The 16,514-nt window shown below is 42.4% G+C and overlaps 1 protein-coding gene across 2 annotated transcripts in view; it reads right to left on the bottom strand.

Moving 5' to 3' along the window:
- Positions 1-16,514, bottom strand: part of MEGF6 (multiple EGF like domains 6) — a 367,229-nt gene that overhangs the window by 291,336 nt on the left and 59,379 nt on the right. For both annotated transcript variants that reach the window (XM_031962976.1, XM_031962977.1), the window contains exon 2: positions 6,264-6,373. In XM_031962976.1, coding sequence (XP_031818836.1) covers positions 6,264-6,373 — 110 coding nt within the window. The remainder of the gene's footprint in view (positions 1-6,263; positions 6,374-16,514) is intronic.

Raw genomic sequence — 16,514 nt, 5'->3', positions numbered from 1 at the left:
TTTAGTGTAAACATTTATTTGTGGGAAATCTGCAAACTCTACAAATCAGAGATTGATTTATTAGTTCCGTGATTCTCAAAGTATGGTCTAGAGAATCCTGGGGATCTCGGAAACCCTTTTAGAGGGTCTACAAATTCAAAAATAGTTTTATTTCCAATATGGTAAATGTCTATAAATATAACCCAGATAAACAAAAACACTTTGGAGAGATCCTCAATAATTTTTAATAGGATAAAGATACTGAAACAAAAGTTTGAGAACCATTGTATTAGTTTGTTGTCTGGAAAGTGAGGAGGAAATATTAACAATGCAGGTTAAATGTAAAAGTATACCAGGGTACGTTTGGTAGTCAGGGAGTAAAGCCAGTTGTTAAACATTTACCAATATCTCCCTGGAAGAGACGCGATAGCTTCTGGGAAATTTGGAAAAGGTTTCACATAAGGGCTGGCCCTTGAGCTGAGTGCTGAAGCAAGCTAGGACTTCTAAGAGGTAGTGGTGAGACAGGAGCACATTCCCACCATGGGGAGACAACCTAAGACTTAGAGATGGGAAATGGGCCCTGGAAGGAAATGTTGCACTAGGCTACCTCTCACCATGAAGAATTTAAACATAAATAACACTTCCTCTCCTCTCTTGGTCTCCGCTCTCCCTCTCCCTTCCCCTCCCCCCTACTTGAACCCTAATTTTTATTTCGAACTGGTTATATGATACACCTTTGGCCCAACTCTGGAATCCCTGGCCACCCAACGGAAATGACAGGCTTTGATGTCTGTCCTCTCCATCCCCCTCCTCCCCCAACTAAACACGACCCCTTTTGTTCCCTCTCAGACACCCTAAGCAAAAAAAAAAAAAATTAAAAAAACAACAGAGGAAGTATTAGGGGCACTGAGATCCAAGCAGAATAAAGGGGGAAAGCACCCGTTCTCACAGATCATCAGCAACGGGCCTATGGGGAAGACAGAAATATCCACTAAGCTTTGTCTGCAGGGGCCCCTGGGACTTCCCTCTGCAGAAGAGGCCGGGGCTGTCTGGGAATGGATTCCCCAGCCAATCCCCACCCACATCATTTCTGCAGAGATGGACAAAAGCTAGTCAGCACTCTGTTAAGGATTCACCTCCCTTTGTCTGGTGACTGACTGGAGGGTCCTGTCATTTCTCCCTCCCTCCATAGAATCATTCCCTTTATTGGGAAGCAGTCACTCCTGCCCTTTTTGTCTCCTTTCCATCACCCCAAGTCAGCCCGAAATACAAGGTATCTATGGATGCATGAGATGTCCTCGCCACCTCGCCACCTCCATCTCTTCCATAAGTTACTTTTTTTTGTATGGAAAGGTCCTCTCTCATCCTTCTGATAAATGAGAACCAAAAAGAAAAGAAGCAGCTTAAAAATCCATTTTTCTGGTAGGAGCCCAAGCAAGGGATGAAAGAGCAGGTCCCCCCGCCCCGGGCAAGCTGGGCCCCAGGTATTTCTCACCTGCCACAGGGGTCAAGAATCACCAGCATCAGGTTATGTAGAGACCCAGATATCTTTGACTCTCCCCAAGAGGAAGTGCCGGTCGGCAATCTGAGTTAGGGTCACCATCTCCTTTGTGCATGGCCCTGTCACAGCTATAATCTGCCCCTTTTTGTGTCACATCTCCTAATTCTAATTAAAAAATGAGCTGAGCTATCAATTCCTAACCATGAAATTAGCCAGAATTGGAAGGCCTCCATCCAGCTGGGCTGGTCATTTCTTCCAGGGAGTAGAAGCGTAGCTCGGTAAAAACTGAGCGAATAATTTCCAGGCTTCTAGTTATCTTTCTGCCCTGCTCAAGCTCACTTTACATAATGTGGAGTAATTAATTTCATGGGCAAGCCTACCTACCACTCAATTGGCTCAGCAGGGGAACAGTCCCATTGACATATGTGCTGATTTCTTGAATGTGGCAGGGGGATGGTATCATCTTCCCCAGACCCGGCATCTATTCCCAACTGATCCTCCATTCTTCTCCATGTAAGCAGGGGAAAGGGACCTCAAAAAACAATCCCAAGGTTCCACTTCTACCTATCAGAAGAAGAAATGGAGTCCAACTAGCCAGATGCTTCTAAGAACCCATGCTTCAAATCTATTACATTATATTTATATTATATTATAATGTAATTATATAATAATGTAGTATAATGATAATATAATTATTATTTATATTTGTAATTATATTTATATAATTTATTTAGATTTATAATTGTATTATTATAAATATTGTATAATAATTACCTTATTAAAATTTTCACATTAAATGAAATAGGCAGAAAATCAATCACAGGATCATAGATTTAAAGCTGCACCTTAGAAATCATTAAGTCCAACTGTTCTTTTGCAGTTGAGGAACCCCACAATGGCTAAGGAGTTTGACCAGGGTTACACAGGTTTTAAATGTATAGGGCAGAATATGAAGCGAGATTTCCTAAAGTCCTATGGACTACACCATGTTGATCATCCTCATTTGACATATAAAGAAACTAAAGACAAATGGACCCCAAACTCGTAGCTATCACAGAATCTCAGAGATGAAAGAGCGCGAAAGACTTCTCTTTTTTACATGTACCCAAAAGCATCCCTGGGCAAGTGGTCATTTGGCTCTACCTGAGGGTGCATGCAGGGGTGGCTCTTTGGGTGATGGATACATTTAGAAATAAAGGCAATATGAAAATAAAAGATATTTTTAAATGTTTAAAAGTAGCTTCATAAGCTTAAAGCTAGAAGCAGATCTTTGAGGCCATCTCACCCAAACCTCTCATCTTCCAGATAAATAAACTGAGGTTCAGGGATCACTCACCTATCACACAAGTAATAAGGAACAGAGCCAGGTCTTTTACCTCCAAAATGAACATTCTTTCCACTGAACAACACAGGGGAGATCTGGCTATTCAGGTTGGAGCAGTCGGCTCAATACAAGTCAAGAACCCAAGATGGCGGCCAAGAAAGCCCATGGAATCTTAGCTGCAAAAGGAGAGAGATGATAGGACATCCATCTTCTGCCCTAGGAGGATAATAGCCATGTGCAGTTCTAGGTACCAGATTTTAAGAAAGGCACTGGCAAACTAGAGAATATTCAGAGATGGGAAGACCACAGTGGTTCCTAAGGACTAGAGGAAGTAATGGAGGATGGGTAGCTAGGAGAAATACTGGAGGGACCTGATAGTTATTTTCAAGCATCTAAAGGGCTACTTTGTGAGGAGGGATTAGCTGTGGACTGCTTGGCCCCAGAGGACTGAAGGAGGGAGGGACAGCGTGAGGTTTGCTATCAGGAAGAACTCCCTAACAACCAGCGTATCCAAAGAGGAATGAGAAGCTGCGGGTTTCTCAGTTGTGGGTCAGTCTCAGCTTATCCAATCATTGGCCAAGCCTCGTTCACTCTTCCTTCACAGTATCTCATTTTCTCTTCTCGTCCTTCGCCTGCATTGCAGCACTGACCTCCTGATTGGTCTGGAGTCTTTCCCCTTTGTAATCCATTCTCCACAAAGGGCCCAAAATGACACTTCAAAGACACAGATCTGACTACGTCATTCCATTGCTCAATAAACTCTGATAGTTTTCTGCTACCTTGAATATTTTTTTAACTTGTATTTGACATTTAATGCCCTAATAATTGAGTCTAACCTTTCTTTCCAGCTGATTTAATTCCCTTTCTTGACTGCTAAATTCTATCTAGATTGTTCTGTTTGCCTTTCCTTGCATACAACATTTCATCTCAGTGTATTTGCAAACACGCCAATTTTCCCCCATGCATGGAATACCCCCCCCCCACCTCTGCCTCTTAGCTTCTTTCCAATCATACCTCCTCCATGTGGCCTTTCCTGATATCTGCCCTCAAAAAGTACCTCAAATTTATTTTGCATGTGCATTAGAGTGCAAATGTTGTCTCACTAATAGAATGTCAGTCCTTCTGGTTCTTACTTGGATTTTTTTTAAATTTAGAATACGGACATAAGTCCTTGGAATGAGTCACATCAATGCCAGTATGTTCTCTTCCTAATGTTTTATTTTTTTTAATTTATTGTATATTGTTAATCACATAATTTAAATAAAAGTATGTTTTTAAATATAAAAAATAATAGAATGTCAGCTCCTTGAAAGCAAGAATTGTTTCTCTTTTATCTTTGATTGGTATATCACCTGGTATACAGCAGACACTTAATAAATGCTTACTGATTACACCAATAGGATGTTTAGAAGGAGGTCTAATAATCACTGGCCAGAATATCCTAGAACAAACTTGGGTTTTGAGACATGAAGGCTCTGAGGTCCTTGCTTAAATCCAGTCATCAGTCACAGGATGAAAATTCCTGGAGATCATGGAGAAGGAAATCCTGAAGGAGAACCAGGTGGAGACAACAAATCCCCATGGCTCGGGAATCATGTCTGTACAGCTTTGTCTGCCATTTACAATTGAGCAATTAACACATCCATCCACTGATGGTAACATTTAAGTCCTCAATTATAGTGTTTACCTGGAAATAATGGGCATATGCCCAGAGAACTTGAATGGGGAGAAGAGGAGATATGCAAAATTTTTGGTGCTCTTCCAAAGAAAACCTCAAATCATAACACTATGCTCAAGTTTCCTACATCCATCCCAATCCATAACCAGAGAAGGTTACATTAATTAGAAATTATAATGCCGTCTGCATTTCATGGCCTCCTGACTGTTCCTAGCAAAGACACTCTGGGTTCTCCCATGGGATGATCCCAGACCAGGAATGCTCTTCCTCCTTATCTCTGCCTCCTGCTTTCCCTGACTCCTTCCACTTTTCTGGAGGAAGTTTTTCTCTATCTTTCTTGAGCCTGGGTGTCTTTCTTTTATTGATTATATTATTTCATTGATTATTGATAATAATAGTTGTCTGTTTATTGTTTCCCCTTCTCCATTAGACTCTAAGCTCCTGAGTGGCAAGGATTGTTTTTTATACTTCTTTTTGTCCCCAGGGGTATGCACAGAGCCTGGAAATTTTTTCTTAAGTCATTTCAGTCTTGTTCCAACTCTTCATGATCCTGGAATAGTTGGCCATTTCCTTCTCCAGTTCACTTTACTGATGAGGAAACTGATGCTAACAGAGTGAAATGACTTGTCTGGAATCACACAGCTAGAAAGTGTCTGAGGCCGGATTTGAACTCATGAAGATGAATCTTCCTGACTCCAGGCCCAGCGCTCTATCCACTTTCTTGCAAAGATCAAATGGCATAATATTTGTAAAATGTTTCACATATAGTAGGCACTTAATACTTACTTCTTTCCTTCCTAAGTAAGTGCTTAATGTATACTTGTTTTTTTTTCCTTTCTCCTTTCCTTCCTGAGGTCACACAGATCCTAAACAGTAGAGCTGGGATTTGGACACAGAGTCTCCACTTCAAATCTAGAATTCTTTATCACTTCACTGCACTGCCTTATGGGAGATCCATGCCTGAAGATCCTCGTCCCTCTGAAAAATTTAGCCCCATAAAATCAAGGGAGGACCTTTAGAATATTTTCCTTCACCCTTTATGGGAGGCTGCTGCCTCCCAAATTTAAAAGGGAGTTAATTGCACTGTCCTATGCTAGACTCAAGTGTTACTTGGGCAAAATGGGAAGCCAAATGCAAGAACCAACTGGAGATTCGGGTCCCGGGTGCAAGACCAAGGCAGGGATCTGCTCTTATGCTTCCAGCCCAAGTCTGCCAGCTGCAAACTGTCACAACAGGTTGCTCAGCTCAAGGAGGCCAGAGTCCCGGTGCCATCTGAAAGACGTGAAGAAAATGAGGAAGAACGGGAGCGAGCCTCTTGGCCAAGATGGAATCCCGTCGGCAGAGCCCCCGCCATTCACAGCCAAGAAGTCATGTTCTACATGGTGACAGCTCTGATCGGAGCCCAGCTTACTCTTTCCACAGCCTTTGCCAGGGACGGGTGTTTGGGGAATTTATGGGGTTTTTTTCTTTTACTCCTGTGTTTTATTATTTTATTTTTAATAGTTTTTGGCAAACCAAGTCAGTGAGTGAACAGACCCTAGAAATCTTTTCATGTTGGAGTGAGGAAGTTCCATAAAGCCCGGGGTAAAAAAAAAATCTGACTGTGTCTGGAGAAGCTGGAGAGAATGTTTCCCCCCATTAGAAACTCTCTTTTATGAGATGGAGATTTATAGTGTCTGCCGCAGCTGCAAGGTGGAGAGAACATGGGGCATAATGGAGAGGGAGGGAAGGGGTAATATGAACCAGATCACGGGGCAGGGGGCAGGGGCCAGGGGACTTACGGTATAGGCAGCCCTCGTCGTTACTGAGCTGGTACCATCCCGGACAACACTTATAGACGGTCTGGTACTCCATGTTGTATACCTGCCGATAGTCTGTGTAATAAGCAGTCCTGGGGAAAAAAAGAAGCGGGGGGGAAAGTTAATGAAGGAGGGAGAAGAGAAATATTCCCTTGCCTGAGACAGCTGCATTCAAAGGGGCAAGAAAATAGAAAAACTACTCCGATAAAACAGAAACACCCAACTTTGAATTTTGCCTCAGATACTTAGTAGATGTGTGACCCCGAGCAAGTCCTTTAACCTATTCAGACCTCAGTTTCCTCTTCTGTAAAAAGAAGGGATGGACTCCATGGCTCTAAGACCCTTTCTAGGTCTGAATCTCTCAGAAGTCCCAGCTCTGCCCTTTTCTCCTCCTGTGTGAACTTGAGCAAGACTTTCTAGATCATGTCCCTGGCGTCATAGAGGGATAGATTTAAAAAGGAGATTGTTTAGAACCCATCTCATTTAAGGCTTTATTGTTGAGCACCTTGAGGCCCAGGCTGATTAAGGGACTTGCCCAGGATTGACAGGCCACTTGAACTCCAAATCCAGTACTCTTCCCATAAGGAGCCAGGTCGCATCCATCCCCAGCTCCAAGGTCCTAGACGATCCATGAGCATCATTAGAACTGAAATCTGTCTGGCCTGCTCACAATTTCTTATTTACTGGACGTAGGGCCCGCTCCCCGGTGTTTGAGGTTTGGTTGCTGGCTTTCTGCTCATCTGTTTTACCAAAAGGCCGGACGCTTGTTGGTACCCCCCACCCCGCTCTATCCATTCCAAATGTCTGATACGTCCACTCTCCCATTCCGCTTGTGTTATTGCTGGGCCGGAGAGCTTCTGGAAGCTCCAAATCCATGGTCCTCTGCTCCCAGAACCCGCCGCTTCTGGAGTGGGACAAGGAAGATGTGTGGTTTGGGAGACCCATGAAAGCTAGCCGCACCGTGCAGACCCGCCTCCCAGATGGAGCGAGTCCCCAGCTCTCAGTCACGGCTGCCTCTGTCTAGGTCTGGGTACTCGCTCCGATTTAAAAGCCCCCGTGGATGGCAGGCAGCTAAACCTACCTCATCCTCTCTGGGCAGCCTCCACTACTAACCACCAGGGGGTTAATTAAGACGGCTTTTTGAACAGAATTACCCAAGTTCTTTGTTGAACCTAGACATCTGCAGGCTTGCAGGGGGATAAAGAAGGCCAATAATGCACAGTTATGGCCTTTGGGGGGCTCACAGTCTATCTGGGGAGACAAAACTAATGCAAATGAAACACCGTGAGAAATAATATAAGCAACCACTAAACACAAGAATCCAGACAATGGATGGATTAGATGAGTAGCAGGAAGGCAGTGCCGGACTGGCCCAGTTCACTTCCAAGCAGAATGACTCTGGGTCACTGATCTTATTTTTCTGGGTCTCAAGGCCCCTTCCATGTCTGACATTCCATGTTCTAAGGCTCCCCACATGTCTGATATTCTGTGCTCTAAGGGCCTTCCCAACTCTGTCATCCCATATTCTAAGTCCCTTCCTTGTCTGACATCCCATATTCTTAGGCTCCTTCCATATCTGACATTTCATGTTCTAGGGTCACTCCATGACGAATATTCCATGTTCTAAGGTTCTTCCCACACATTCTGTACTCTAAGGGCCTTAAGAAAGGTAATTCTTTCATTCCCCGTTCTATGGTCCCTCCCACACCTGACATTCTATGTCCTAAGGTCCTTCCCATGTCTGACATTCCATGTTCTATGGTCCCTCCCAGTTCTAACATTCCCCGTTCTAAGGGCCCTCCCACTTCTGACATTCTCTACTCAAAGATCTCCTCCAGCTCTGATATTCTCTGCCCTAAGGACCCTTTAAAATTTAAAGTTCTGGGATTCTCCCAAGTGTGGTCAGAGTTTGCAAAGTGAGAAGACCGACATAGTTTGTCAGAAAAGACCTCAGAGAAAGGGTCTGATGGAACAGAGGAGAAGCAATGGTTGGACCCCAAAGAACATTCCCTCTGAGGCCTGGGAGTGCAGAATGGCTCTCTCTGTGTCTAGGACAGGGAAGGAGCCCTTCAACCTGGAGGCAGAGGGATGGGCTAAATCACCTTTCCTGACAAAGATTCCCATCCTTGTGACTTCCAAGAGTAAACTCCAGGCCGGCTTCAGTGCTGCTTCTCCTTCCAGTTTCCATTCTTGTCACAGGCAGGAGGGGGACCTCGAGTTTAGAAAGTCAAAAGCCAATCCTCACTGACAAGCTCGTGTTACTCTTGGTCACTATTATTAGTTAAGATTTGCTTTGTCCCATTGGTAAATCCCAGTTATCCCTACACCACCCTCCCCCTTCTCCCCACAACTCAAGAAAACTCCTTGTCTCCACACCTCCTTTCATCAGCTCCATTTCCACCATAAACCTCTTCTTTGAGGTTTCCACGGTCCTGCTCTACTGAGGAGCCATGAGTTCAAGGAACTACTTCCCTTCCCATTAAAACTGCAAAGTCAGGATGTGACAAGAGTCAGGAGACCTTGGAAGATGGAGAAGAAGGGGATGAGAGAGAAGTGAGGGGCTGGGTCTGGCTGGAAATAAAATCTTCAGAAAATCATCATCTGTCTCTGTCTCTTTTCTAAAGCTCCTCAGCAAGGAGAACCTCTAGGCAACTTCAACTATTCGTAAGGGCAGAAGGCTCAAAGGAAACAAGGAGTGATCCCCTTTTCTGCAAGGATTGGAGAGGTCTTCCCTGCAGTGGAGTGGAGAAGGGAGCAAGCTCCTCTGAACAGCACTAAGATAACAGCTAGGGTTGCAAAGGCAGCTTCGATGATTACCCCTTGGAAACTCTGCCTGGTATCTTGACATGATGGGCATTTGTTATTTCAGTTTCTCTGAGAGAGATCACCAGTATCATCAGATATTATTTTCCAGCTTGAGCACAGAATCATGGATTTTCTGGAGGGAACCTTATCAAGTGCCTGATTCTACAGTTGACGACATCCAGAATGATCTGTTAAAGGTCACAAAGAGCTAGGATTCTAGGCAAAGGCCTCCCCACCCCAAATCCAATGCTTTGCCCATTGATCTGTACCACCTGACCTTTCTTAAAGGATTTCCCTATTCTCCTTTCTCAGAAAAGATGCCCAAGACTCTTGGTTCCAAGGATCACCGAATTCGTAGATGAGAAAGTCAAAAGGACTTTGGAGACCACTAAGAAACCAGGAACATCATCAAGTCCTAAATCCTCATTTTCTTGAGCAAATAAGGAGGACCCAGGGAAAGGAAGTGACTTAACTAAATTCACACTGCTCTGAAATAGCAAGGTTGGTATTTGAACCCAGGATATTCCATGTCAAATCCAGAACCCTTTCCCCTCTGCCAGAATCCCGCCCCCAAGCAACTGTCACAGTAGTACTTGGGGACAGCAGACTTTTCCATCAGTGCCCTGTGGTAAACATGAGTGGTAAAGATACCATGGTGCCATAGGAGGGACAGCAGCCAGCCCACTGAGTATTTGCCCCTGTGCCAAGCAGAGTGGGGGGCAGCACTAGAGATGGAATTTAGGTGCTCATAAAATCCTACCTGTGGAATATTGCGGGGAAGCTGTTTCACAAGGTTGGCGTTCACCTCGATGAAGTATGACTTCCTTTGGAATAGTGCCAGACGCTTCTGAAACCAAGACACCCCAGAACTCTGTCCAGGGCTATTTATTCATTTGGAAGGAAGACTTTAGGGCCTGAGTCTTCCTTCTTCCCCCGGTGCAAGGGTCTCTGGGAAAGGAGCTACCCATTCAGACAGTTACCTAAAATTGCCAAATGAAATTCAATTCATGGGCTAAATTTAGAGCCTCCAAAAACTGGCCCTTAACTACCTGTCCAAATTCATTATTCCTCAGTCTCCTTCCCACACTATTATGATCCAACAAGACTAAAGTTTTTATTGCTCCAAACTCCTTCTGCTGTATCTGCACACAGAAAGTTACCCATTCAAGAAATGGGCTGTCTTTGAGAATCCCAAGTTTCCATAAAAGCTTATACCAGATAATATCTGAAGCCTTTAATAAGTTCCAACTGTATATCAGCTTCAAAACAACCCTCCAAAATGATTTTATACAGTATTTATTTTGGATATAGTTCCATACATGAGATGGGAGAGCTGCATAGAAGTCAACCTTGTGGTCAGGAAAACTGCACAAAAGATCTGTCTCTGACAAGTAGTAGCTAAGTGACTCTAGGCAAGTCACTTAACCTCTTGGTGTCCAAGTAACTCTTTTAACTCTCTTGTAATCGGCAAGCACTGGTTAGACAAGTGTTTTCAAATTCAAAAGAAATAGATCCTGAAGTCTTCATGTTGACTTAGAAAACCACAAATTAACATTATCTCGGTTTTATTGTATTTTTATTTATGTATTAAGTACTTCCCAATTACATTTAATTTGGTTGGGGACTCTGAAGGCAACAAGTTTGACATTTTTGGTGTGGAGAACTGAACCCCCCCCCAATAGAAGAAATCATTGGATTCAGAGCAAAACAAAAAATACTTATATATGTATGTATATATATATATATATATATATATATATATATATTTTATATATGTACACATGTACTTCCATTTTTTGTCTTTATGTAATTCTCTCTCTTTCTCTCTCTCTCTTTCCCTTCTTCTCTCCATTTCTCTCTCTCTTTCCCTTCTTCTCTCCATCTCTCTCTCTCTCTCTCTTTCCCTTCTTCTCTGCATTTCTCTCTCTCTCTCTCTCTCTCTCTCTCTCTCTCTCTCTCTCTCTCTCTCTCTCTCTCTCCCCTGGATTTATTTACTTGAACCTGCACTAATATCCATAGGTTTGTTGAAATTTTTCCAAAAGAGAGGCTAGCCCCAATTACCATGCTGCTATAACTCACCCTCAGGGTTCAAGATATAACTCTCAAAAAAGGGAAATGCTCATAGACATAACTCCTGAGCCTCCAACCAGCAAACTTTCTGTTTCCCAGATTAGTCACAATGATATCCTTAACTCAAACATGAGCTATTTGCTAAACAAGGAGGGAAAGAAAGAATAATCACAACACAGCATTTACTAAGTAGAAGGCAAAAGGAGTAATATTCAAAGCATGGCTGTCCACCCATAAACTCAGTCCCCAATCTGTCAACCATTGCCTCCATGGGAGGAGAGTGAACACAAAACACATAAGTCCAAGGAGACTCAGAACTCTGGACAATAGACCTGGATACTGGGGGGTGTTTTAAGGCACAGTCTGCCATCCATCACCTGCTAGTAGGATTTCTTCTCTTGGACACTGTCTTCTCTCCTGTTAGACAAAGTTACTTCTCTGTGATTCATGAACCTATTAAGCATAGTTAAGTGCCTACTTTTGAATAACAGTCTCCTTAATGCCAGGGTCTCCAGACTTACCCAGGTCTGTCCTTGAGGTATTATGACCTACTTTCACTGAAGCAATTCCCTTTAATCATGGGATCCACAAAGTTTTTGAGGGTTTTATCTCTTTAGGCTTTAAGATGAAAGCCATGTAGGCAAGTCTTTAATGGTTTTTCTTCTCTCAAGCACTAAGTGGCACTAGAGAACACGGCAGAAGACTTCCTCCAATCCGCTCTTTCACACAGAGCTTTCCTCAGATCAGATCAGTTCCCCACTCAACAACTGAGCCTCTTTGTCAACTGTACCCACCTTCTGTCAAATCTATTGGCTTTCATATATTTCTCCAGTTCTAGAAGTCTTCTATGAATAAGTTTTGGTGTTCTAATCTGATTTAATCTGGCTTCTCACATAGATCCTTTCCTGAAATGAAGTCCTCTTGTATCTCAAACACAGATTGACAAATGCAAAATGCACATTCAGTTAGATATTAAATAAATAGTCCATGTGCCATAATCCCATAATATCAAAATAGGTCTTTGATTCAGAAATTCCCTCCCCAATAACCTTCAAAGTGATGACAGTGGTCATCTTCAAATTAAAATTATCTCCTAAGAAAAAATGCCCAGCGTCCATCAGTCAGTAACTTTTAGTGTGATAAATTGTCCCCTTTTAGGTCCTCTAAGAAATTTTATTTGAAGATCATGTCTTAGAGACTTAGCAATGACCAGAGCCCAGTCTAGTAAACAGTCAAGGACACTGCCTGACTTTAGATGCTGATAAATTGTTTTGGGGGTGATTACTCTAATGTGGGATTTAGACAGTGCACATGGCAAAGACTTAATAAAACCAGGAAAATAGAACAGTACTAATCCACTTCTGTTGAAATTTCTTCCCCCATGAGATGAATATCCATATCCCTCCATTTTTACTCTCACCTATCCAAATCTTTCCCATTCCCATCCTGGACTCCTATCTCTTCCATGTTCACCACAATCTTTCACTGAAATTCCAAAGTACTTAGAGTCAATATCATAGGTTTCAAATTGAAAACTATCTTGTGCTGCTCGCTAAACAATTCCTATCACTTAAGCAAACATTTATTAAGTAGTTTTGTGTTTCTGGCTCTGGGTATAGTATTAGTTTTGTTTCTCCATCTCCATCAGAAAGAAAGCAACTTGGGAGTACAGATCATCTCTTATATGTCTCCTATATCAACTCAATTCAATGGAAATTGGCCTGCTATATTCAAGGGTCCTGCTCACACCAATAATCCCACTAATGCCCATCTTTGGTCCTTTATCATGGCAAGAAGATGAACCCGAACTCTGAAAGGTCATGTCACTGGAATGCAAGTTCTGGCCAATTCTATTGAGCTAGAAGTGTAATTCCAGAGAAACTGAGGCAAGACAGAGATTGGTTTTCAATCTTTTAACATGGAAAGTTTGGGCTAGTCTACGGGATGGGGCTCATGTCCAAATCATTCCTGTCCCAAGGAACTCAGGCAGGGAATTTATATAGGGTTTTAACTAACTAAGGTTTGCAAACAGAATACATAACCTGAATATATAATCTTATAGAGGAAACAAAGGCAAAAAAGGCAGGGTGAGGACACTGGGTGGGAATCCCAGTAAAGGATCATAACTTAATCCTTAAAGGATATAAGAAGGTTGAAACAGAACTATACGATGATCAATTCTGATGGACATGGTTCTCTTCAACAATGAGATGAACCAAACCAGTTTCAATTGTTCAATGATGAAGAGAATCAGTTACACCCAGAGAAAGAACTATGGGAAATGAGTGCAGACTACATAGCATTTCCAATCTTTCTGTTATTGTTTGCTTGCATTTTTGTTTTCCTTCCCAGGTTTTTTTTTTAACCTTCTTTCTAAATCCAATCTTTCTTGAGCTGTATAAGATAACTGTATAAATTAGATAACTGTATAAATAAGATTGTATATATCTTATTTATACTGTATATATCTTATTTATATCTTATAACTTCTAAGTTTATATATATAGTTATATAAGTTATATCTTATAACTTCTAAGTTTATAAGATTATAAATTTATGTTTATAAGATTTTATAAGAAAACTGTATAAATAAGTATACTTATATTGTATTTAACATATACTTTAACATATTTAACATGTATTGGACTACCTGACATCTAGGGGAGGGGTTGGAGGGAAGGAGGGGAAAAGTTGGAATCGAAGGTTTTGCAAGGGTCGATGTTGAAAAACTATCCAGGCATATGTTTTGTAAATAAAAAGCTATAATAAAAAATGATTTATGCAAAAAACAAGATAAGACTATTGAGGACAAGGGGCAATACTCAAACTGAGGGGGAATTATCCAAGATAATGCACTTGGAGTTTATGGCACAATGATATGTAAAGATGATCGGAGCTCCAGGGTTTTTCCTGACTCAATTCTTCCAGTCCTAATGGAAAGGAAGTGGGGGTGGCCATAATACTTTTATTCAGGGCATAACAGAAAGACTTTGGGAACAGGATGAGAAATGAACTGTCAGGTTGTTATCCAAATGGTTCAAATGACATCTCTGATATTATTTTTGTGATTTTGATTAGTCACTTTACCTCCCTAGGCCTTAGTTTCCTCATTTGAAAAATATGGAGGTTGGATCCCTTCCAGTTTTATCTATCTCATCACAATAACTATTATGGAAAGTTCTTGAGGTCAAGAATTATTTCAGGTTCTTCCTTTGTCTCCCTGTCACCTAGCATATATAGCACCAAGCCTGTAGTAGGCACTTAATTAATAAAGGATTATTGAGTGAAAAAGAATGATAGAAGGATTTGGGGATATTTGCCCAGTAGGAGAAGGGCACGATAAGTGTTCTGGTATTCGAAAGACTGTCTCATAGTGGAGAGATGAATTCTGCTCTGCTAAATCACAAAAAACAGAACCAGAAGCAAGCAGACGAGGTAGCAAAGGAACAAATTTGAACTTAATGTCTGGGGGGAAAAAAGAAAAAACAATAACTTTCCAATAATTAAACTTTTCCAAAACAAATCTGACCTGCAGTAGGCACCAAGTAGAAAAATCTCTCCTCATTTCTAGTTTTCAAGCAAAAAAAGAATTACATATATTTAAACATAAAATGGCTGATGGAATACAAACCCTTTAGGGGAGAGACAGTTTCCTTTCTGTCTTTGTATCCTCAGCAACTACCATATTGTCTGGCACATTGTCAGCCCTTAATAAATATTTCTGACTGACTGAAAGGCTGGATGAACATTTCCTGGGTATATTGCAGTACCAATTATTTTTTGGATATGGGTTAGATGATGTGACTGTGATAAAATTGTTTAATATGTTACCTCTCAGGGCATACTCATACTTGCAAAGTCAAAGAGCTTGAAGTATTGGCAAGGTAGTGTAGACATCAAGTACAGAGCCCAGAATATGCTCTGTGTCCAATCCAAATTTTTTGATGACATAATTCACCTTCCTGAATAGCAAGCAAGTTTTACAGTGTTTGTGTGTGGGGAGGGGTTATAGGGTTCTGTTTGAAGACAGGAGAAAGAGAGAGAAGGGAAAGGAGGAGAGAAGAAAGAATTGAAAGAGACTAAAAGAGAGAAGAGGAGGGGGAGAAAAAGAAAAAGAGAGAGCAGAGAAGGAGAAAGTTAGAAAGAGACTAAAAGAGTGAAAAATAGGTGTGAGGGAGGGAAAGAGAGGAGAGGAGAGAGAGAGAAGGAGGGGAGAAATGGAAGGGAGGAGGGGAAAAGAGAGAGAGAGAGAGAGAGAGAGAGAGAGAGAGAGAGAGAGAGGAGAAGAGAGAGAGGAAGAGAGACAGAGAGAGAGACAGAGAGAGAGAGACAGACAGAGAGGAGAGAGAGACAGACAGACAGAGAGACAGAGAGAGAGAGAAAATGAATGGAATGACCTCTGCGTGCTACCATTGAAGCTCAGGGCACGACAGGACCAAGGAAGCCTTTTCAAGTGGTAGAAGAGCTATAGTCAACTTCAATAAACAAAGCACTCCAGTGGTTTCCAGGACAAAGCTGTGGTCCTGGGAGTGATTGCACACGTCCGTCCTTGTCTGTCCAGGACTGTGTTTCCAGAACAGCATGTCTCCAGGTAACAAAACAGCATAACAAGTACACAACCCACCACCCTCCCTTCACTTCCTAAGGAAAGGAAGCCAAGGGGACAGTGGCTTTGGGCTCAGTCAGGGAGTGGCCACCAATGAGACCCATGACTCCTTTAGCAGGCAAGAACCCCAAACCCCAGGAGGGGACAGGAGAGAAGGGCCACAGTCCCTTCCCAAAGCACAGTGAACCAACAAACAGATAAGTAAATCAATAAGCCACTGGTGAGCCTCTTTCCTGGAAGTGTGTGTGTGCACGCACAGCCATACAAGTGTAAACAGAGAAACTTTAAAAAGTAGTTTTAAAAATACCACTTTGGCAGGACATGAAACCACTCGTCCAGAACGCACATGACACAGCAGCTAAAAACATTTGGCAGAGTTACGAGGATCAGGTCCTTTCCACCGCAAATATTTATCCTTACTTTTCCTGATCGTATGACCAGAGCTACGTGCGACTCTGGAGACCCTTGGTGACCCACAGAAACATCTTTCTCTGGGGGTCACCCTTGCCTTGACCCATCTAGCCACACTAAGTGCTTTAAAACTGCAGAAGGAACAAATTAGTTTCCCTTCGATCTGAGGAAGGAACCTCACATTCACCCCAGCTGGCAGTGCCAGCCCCTAGTCCTTCCACTGAGAGCCAACATCTACGCTTGGTCCCCCTGAAGAGGGAAAGCCCCAGATACTTGCTGAGTCTCGCAGCTTTCCCAAGCCAACCTGAGATGTCTGGTTCCAAGAGAAGAGGCCAAAGGCA

This window comes from Sarcophilus harrisii, chromosome 3 (genome assembly GCF_902635505.1).
Source record: "Sarcophilus harrisii chromosome 3, mSarHar1.11, whole genome shotgun sequence".
In the NCBI taxonomy this organism is placed as follows: domain Eukaryota; kingdom Metazoa; phylum Chordata; class Mammalia; order Dasyuromorphia; family Dasyuridae; genus Sarcophilus; species Sarcophilus harrisii.
This window is presented reverse-complemented; position numbering and strand designations above follow the sequence as displayed.